Source organism: Atta colombica, unplaced genomic scaffold (assembly GCF_001594045.1).
Source record: "Atta colombica isolate Treedump-2 unplaced genomic scaffold, Acol1.0 scaffold150, whole genome shotgun sequence".
NCBI lineage: Eukaryota > Metazoa > Arthropoda > Insecta > Hymenoptera > Formicidae > Atta > Atta colombica.
In genome coordinates, this window is record NW_017259240.1 from 2,033,053 (window position 1) to 2,040,441 (window position 7,389).

Consider the following 7,389-nt stretch of genomic DNA (forward strand, 5'->3'; position numbering starts at 1 on the left):
GCATAATAAAAAACGCAAGAATTTTTTTTCATTACTTAATTATTAATTATTAAGGAATACTTTTTTAATATACTAAAATTTAATTTATAGAAAAGATAAAATATTCCATGTTTTGGAATACTTTTTAACAAAATTTCAGTATTTCAGATTTATTATTTCAAATTTTAGTTTCATTTCAGTAATTTTTAATTAAAAAATCCATTTTCAGCAAAATTTCAGCAAAAATTTCAGACATTTCAGCAAAAATTTTAGAGAAATTTCAATTCAATTTCAGCGATTTTTCGTATGTTAGCTGAAAAATTCACTTTCAATAAAATTTCAGCAAATTTTCAGTAATTTCGTTAACATATTCTAAAACGGAATAATTTCAGCGAAACATTTTTCACTAGGGATGAACTAATATTTATTGTATATGGCTATAACTTAATACACTTTCTCATAATTATCTTAAATCTTAGTTAATTAAAATACGTATCAGTAGTAACGTCACAAAATAAGTCCGAATTACCTCATGGGGTTCCTGTTTCGATGTATCATTCGTCATGACAGTACTCAGTGATGAGATGCTGGTACGAGAATTACTGCGGCTAACGGTAGTCGAGGGAGGTTGAGAGGATTTTTCATCCGTTTTTGCTTGATTTTCTAACAATCGACCGAAGTCCACACCCATGGATCTTAGCTCGTCATAAGTGCTGATAAATAGAAAATACGAAGCAATAGAAGTGACGGCGTTCTAAATATTTCCTTAAACTTGCAAATGTTCTAAAAATTTCTAAATATTCTAAAAATTCTAAAACTTATTTTATACGATTCGAACCATTCAAACATTTCGTCTCAATATTGATATTTAGTTTTTTTTCTATTAAAAAAAGTAATAATTCTTGATGTATTAAAATAAATATAAAATAAATCATTTTGCCGTATTTTGCCCATTGGGTAGATGAGTTAAAATTGTCACATATAAAAATCATTGTTTGTATATATTGTGATATATTAATAAAAAAAAAGTCTTAATAAATATCATTTTATTTTCTTTCTACAATCTACAAATTATACTCATCTCTATGTTCTTTTTTTGAATTCAAGGATTCAAAGATCCAATTGTGAAATTAATAATAACATTCTACAAAGCAATAAAATAAATATACGAATAAACGAACCTTAACAAAGAAATTGTAACGAGATTGCAATAAAATACTAATTAAAAGGTAGAAAGAAAAGTGCAGTAAAATCATTCATACCCTTCAGCCTGGATGACACCGTCCTTTAGAACGATAATTCTACCGACGTTGCGTAGATATTGCAATTGATGAGTGACGAGAATCCGAGTCTTGCCTCGTAAATATTTATCGATGCATTCTTCAAACATATGTTTGCCCACATGAGCGTCTACGGCGCTCAAAGGATCATCCATGAGATAAATGTCGGCATCAGCGTAAATTGCTCTCGCCAAATTTATTCTGTAAGATATCAGCGCTTTATCAATATGACTTGTGCTGATATGCTTTTTATAACTATTTATGCAACACAAACAAAACTTTTCAAAAAAATTAAATAGAGTTTGTACAATTTTTTCATAAAATTAATTTTATTTGGAACAAAGTTAAACTATTAAATTGCATATATTAATTGTATTGAAATTTAATTAAAATATTACACGCATATATAAATTAATTCTTCAGTGTTAAAAATCAAAACTCTTATTCTGTGTATCAAATATAAAAAATTTAAACATAAATTTTTAAATAGTTGTTTAAAAATGAAAATTTACTTTTCTGAAAAATTAAATATATACGCAAAAAATATTTATTTTAAAATAAGAAAAAATCAAGAAAAAATTATAATTATATGAAAAATTAATCATATTAATAAAAAAATTAATTATATAATTAAATTAACAAAGATAAAACGTTGACTAACAATAAAAAGAGAAAACTAATTAAAATGTTAAAGAAAATCTTAAAAATTAAAAGAGAATCATCTGAATTTACAGATCTAAATATTATAGATATAAATTGTATAAATTTTGCATTCTTCATCTATATCTAATTAGAATAAATACAAACCAACCTAGCACGTTGGCCACCAGAAAGGCTGATACCTCTCTCGCCTACAATCGTCTTATCACCATAAGGTAGCAGATTGAAGTCTGTCTTTAACTGACACACTTTAGTTACACGATCGTATCGGACCTGATTCATCTTTCTTCCAAACAGAATATTTTGTCTCACCGAACCTGCGAAAAGCCACGGTTCTTGACTGGCATAGGCAATCTTGCCGTTAACCTGTGAAAATAGTATTTAAAAAAATAATAATATATATAAAATTTAGTTAATTTATAAATATTTTAATTAATTAGAAATATAAATTTTGAAATAAATTGATTAAATAATTTATTTTTATGGACAAAATAATTTATTCGATATTTTATATCTATTGAAATTTCTTAAATATTTAACTAAAAATGGAATTGTCAACGTACTTTAATGGAACCTTCTTGCAAACGCAATTCTTTCAGAATGACGTTCAATAAACTGCTCTTGCCTGCGCCGACCTGACCGACGACAGCGATCAATTCACCAGGACGCACTTTCATGTTGATTCTCTGCAAGGTGTCTTCTCGTTCATAATCCAGCCACTTAGCGTTTCCGTTTTCGATGGAGATGCTGTACTCGACATTGTTCGGTAATTGCACATCGTTTTTTTTCTGCGCGAAATTTTCCTTCAAATTTTCTATATTGTTCTCCTTCATGTCCTGTTGATTAGACTCCTTTGCATTCTTGTCATCTTTTGTGTCCTCCTTATTATTTTCTTTATTATACTTCTTTGCTTCGCTCTCAGAAGCTGTCATTTCGTCATACATCAAGAACTTCTGCAATCTTTTTATGGACACTCTCGCTTCCGCTACCTGTGTTATTCCTAAATTACCAAAAAAAAAAAAACAGAATTGAAAAATAAAAGAAAATAAAAATGTAGAGTAGTTCACCAAAATAAAGATATATAATTATTAACGGTATACATATACTATACCATCAATTATTGAGACTCAAATTTATATGACTAATAAAAGTGTATAAAATTGTAAAATATAATCGAAAAAAAAATACAATAAATAGAACAATGAAAGATAAAAAAATAAATGAAATTAAAAGAAGGAAAAAGACGATAAAGGGAAAAAATAATTTAAAGAAGAAAAAAAATAGAAGAAAAAAAATTTGAAGAAAAAATAGAGGAAGTTAAAAGATAAAAAATTAAGAGATAAAAAATATAATTACGAGCGTCATCAACTTTGACGACATTATTCGTATAATTAATGTATTTCAGCACTAATTATCTCATACCTTGCGGAAAGAGAACAGTCATGGTTGTGCGTAAGCTGTTGTAATAGGCAGTTACTACGAATACTTTCTGGGCTGTAACCTTGTAACCGAACAGCACGTAAGCCAGCACTGTGATGAACAGCGACATCCTCGTGGTGAACATGATGAACGACATGGTGACACCTCTAATGTACGAAACCCATCGGATGACATTAACTTCTTTCCTGCAAATAAATTCTGTATCGTCAATCATTTTTTCTTTTTCCTATCGAATTGTATTTATTTTTTCTAAGAAACGCATATATGAATACGCAGATTTGTATTAAATCTACAATTTAATATCGATAATTAAAAAAAAGCCATTGAAATTCAGAATTATAAATAAAATAATACAATGTTTTATAAATCACGTTGTTCAACGTAAAATTACTAATGTAAGCAACGATGCTTACTTTCTTGCTTTTTGTATGAGCGCGCTGAACGGATTCTCCCAGGTATACATTTTGATGGCTTGAATTCCGCTTATGATCTCATTCGTCAATCGCACCCTTGCGTCGGTCCTGATGGCGGTTTTTAATCTCAGTTCTGACGATTTTTTGCCCAACCATCCTAAAAAATTTCAAGAACGAGATATGAAATGCAATTAGAAATTATTGGTGATTTACAAAAAGTGTTCACTATGATTCAGTAAACAAAAAATTAAGAAATCCTATGGTTGTCTGTTTTACTGATTAAATACAATAATTTTTGTGTCACAATTTCTTTTTTTTTTTTATAAAAAGATTAAAAAATTTTTTTCCAGAATTAAAGTATAAGCATTAATGTGTATTTGTAAGGGGGAGTCTACCGAAGAGAAAAAAATTTTGGAATTTTTGTGAACATAATAAAGCTCAAATAAAAAATAAAGAATAAATTAAAAATGACAAAGAAAATAAACATTATCTTTCTAAATCAGTTTTAAAATGATTATTAATTATAAAAAGGAAATCTCCCTTATAAAATTAAAAACTTACTTTACACTTAAACATCATAATTATTTTTAATTTTATTTGTGATTAATCGTTTAATCTTCTAAATTTTTTAACAATTTCTAACAATTTGAAATCAATTTTAGATTTAATTTTAGATTCCTAAAAGCAACATTGAAAATTATTATCCTCTGGCGTAAGTTTCATGTATAACAAATAAATAACAATGAAAAAAAACCATAACAATAATAACATAAATAAGCCTTATTTAATAAGAATTCATTGCTTCTAAAAAAATATACTTATTTTGAAAAAAATCGATTAATTTGTTATTTTTTCATAGTTAGAAAGTTCAATAATATTATAATATATTAAATAGTTAAAAAATAGTTATTTTCGTAAATTAAAATAATATTTTTTTAATACATTGCAGTGTCACAATATTTTCAATAAGCACGCGGAAACAATTTGCTGAAGAATTTAAAATTTTTCTGGATACAAATCTGAAAATAATTTTATTAGATCATTAAAATAATTATGTTAGAAATTAAAAAGTGATAAGTAATCCTGTAAAAAAATATTGATATTTTAACAATCAATTTGAATTTCCAATAAAATTATTTTGATGGTCTAATGAAATTATTTTCAAATCTGCAGTCAATAAAATTATTTCTATTTGCATCAATATATTTTAAAAATAATTATTTTCAAAGAAATTTTTTTTTAATTTTTAACCAAAGCGAAAAAATGATTTTTGAAATTCGATTTAGCGAAATTATTTCTAATTTAAACATTTCTGAACTTTGCTGACAAGAAACACACATATCACTTTTAATTCAATCGTTTGATTACTTTTATCATCAAAAACAATCAAAGCAGAGATTTTCTCACCTTGTAAAGGGATGAACATCAGCAAAAAAGCGACACCGATGACAGACGATACTCCGACGTCGATCACGTCATACATTACGTACGTCATGATGATGGTTTCCAAAGGTCCGAGCCATAGATAATGGAGAAATATGATACTGACATCGAATCTGTTAACATCATTAGACAGCAAATTGACTGCCTGGCCGATTGTAGTCTCGCCCAGCGCGGTTTTGGTCAGCTTCAACGTCTTGCGATAGATTAGTGAACAGCAGGCCACGCGGACTTTCATGCCCATGTGCAACATACCTATCGTGTACGGATGGATAACGAACACGTTAAGAGCGGAGCACAAAATGACTCCAACAGCGTATCCATACGCGTAGGACTTGTCGACGTCCGTGGTGTTAAAGTAAAGTAACATCTGACCCAACAGTAATGGTTGCAGCACCCTGTCATATGAGAGATTTCAGAAATATTATCACTTATTTAGATAACCATTTAATATAATTATTAATTAGATCTTGAAGATTTTGTAGATGAGATTGGATCAAGCTGTTGTTTCAATTGATGTAAATGCATCAGGCAAACATACTATAAGTAAAAGTTTCTACAAAAATGGGAACTTCCACATTTTAATTACGACTTTTATCAAATTTAAGCTGAACAAATAATAAATGGAAGTTGATTGTGAATAATTTTAGAAAACATTTAACTTTAGAGTACGCTACTTTAGAGTAAAATAGAAGATAGTTTAAAAATTTATATAAAGAAGTAACTACAATGGAAATTATTTAATAAAAATGAATTTTATTAATGAATTTTAATTTGCTTTTAATTTAATAATTTCATAATTACTAATTGCAATTATAATTTCATGAATTTTTATTTTCTTTTAATTCCATAAATACATATCATTCATTTTTTAGTTAAATCTTTATTTTGGTTAAATATTTATTCACACACGATTAAAAAAATACTGTGAAAATTATGTTAATAGACATCATGTTGATAGATAAAAGTCATTTGATGGTAGATTTAATTCCGCAGAATTAAATTGTCAGTTTTTTTATACTAGTCAAGATACTACTTTTTTTATACTAATCAACACAAGAAATATAAAAATTTGAAAACTCTGAAAAGAGATTCTTCAGAGAGAATTTCTGGGCGAGAAATGAGGGAGATTCCCAGCAAATAAGCTAAGGTCATTTTGACGCCATTTTAACATTAAAGACATAAAAAATGCATCAAAGCTTGATTATACCTAAGCAAGATGTCCATAACGGCCATAAAGATCCCGTATAATAAGGTCTGGAAGCCGAAACACTTGATGAGGACTTTCATCAAGCTGGGCTCTTTGACCTTCTTCTGCGTTCCGCTCTTCGCGACCTGCTCCAGCCGATGCTGATACGCCTCGCATTCTTTCTCCCAGGCCTTCGCTATTTTAACACCAAGAATACCACTTGTATGTTCTTTAAGCGGGGTGTACAAATCAGTTACTTCAAGATCTCGGCGATAACCCACCCAGAAAATGCGTAGGATCCAACTGCAAAGAAGAAAAGCAAAGCAAACATGTTTTACTCGTATGAATCATCCGCAATTTGTCTAATTTCTGAGTTTCTTTCGCTAATATTTAATTTCTTCCGCTATTTTTCAAGATATTACATCGCTTTACATATTATTATGTAAAATTAATCTATATCTTTCTTTCTATTTCTAAACCTATAAAAACCACGTTTAAAATTAACACAATCAATTAAAGTTTAAAGTAATATAATCGAGAAGAATTTTTTTCTGGAAAACTCGATGTCAAGATATATTTCTACAAATTTAGAAAATTAAAATCGGGCAATACACAAAAAATTGTACGTTATTAAATATTACTGATTAATAAGAAACATGCAAAATAACATTATATAATTATACAATAATTAATATATGAAAAATGTTTTTTAATATTTATTAAATATATTAAAAACGTTTATTTGTTAAATTTCATAAAAATAATCATAAGTGATTTGATGAAAGAGATACGACTAACAACAACAGATCTATGAATTTAAATCAACAATTTTCCCTTCGAGAATAAGAAGACATGAGGAACTTAATGAAAATCATTCAAGCTATATTTGATTTCAGCGTTATATCTATACCAAATAAAATTGGAAAGATAAAATATATCGTTTATTTGCTACAACATAATTAAAAAAAAATAGTTTTCCAGAAAAAGA

At 27.8% G+C, this 7,389-nt stretch overlaps 1 protein-coding gene across 1 annotated transcript in view; it reads right to left on the bottom strand.

The window, feature by feature from the left end:
* Positions 1-7,389, bottom strand: part of LOC108685291 (probable multidrug resistance-associated protein lethal(2)03659) — a 13,449-nt gene that overhangs the window by 3,454 nt on the left and 2,606 nt on the right. Inside the window, exons 2-9 of the mRNA XM_018190007.1 lie at positions 6,423-6,704; positions 5,180-5,610; positions 3,773-3,929; positions 3,342-3,544; positions 2,483-2,919; positions 2,071-2,285; positions 1,242-1,460; positions 509-692 (exon numbers count right to left, since the gene is read on the bottom strand). Of these exons, the coding sequence (XP_018045496.1) occupies positions 509-692; positions 1,242-1,460; positions 2,071-2,285; positions 2,483-2,919; positions 3,342-3,544; positions 3,773-3,929; positions 5,180-5,610; positions 6,423-6,704 (2,128 nt within the window). The remainder of the gene's footprint in view (positions 1-508; positions 693-1,241; positions 1,461-2,070; positions 2,286-2,482; positions 2,920-3,341; positions 3,545-3,772; positions 3,930-5,179; positions 5,611-6,422; positions 6,705-7,389) is intronic.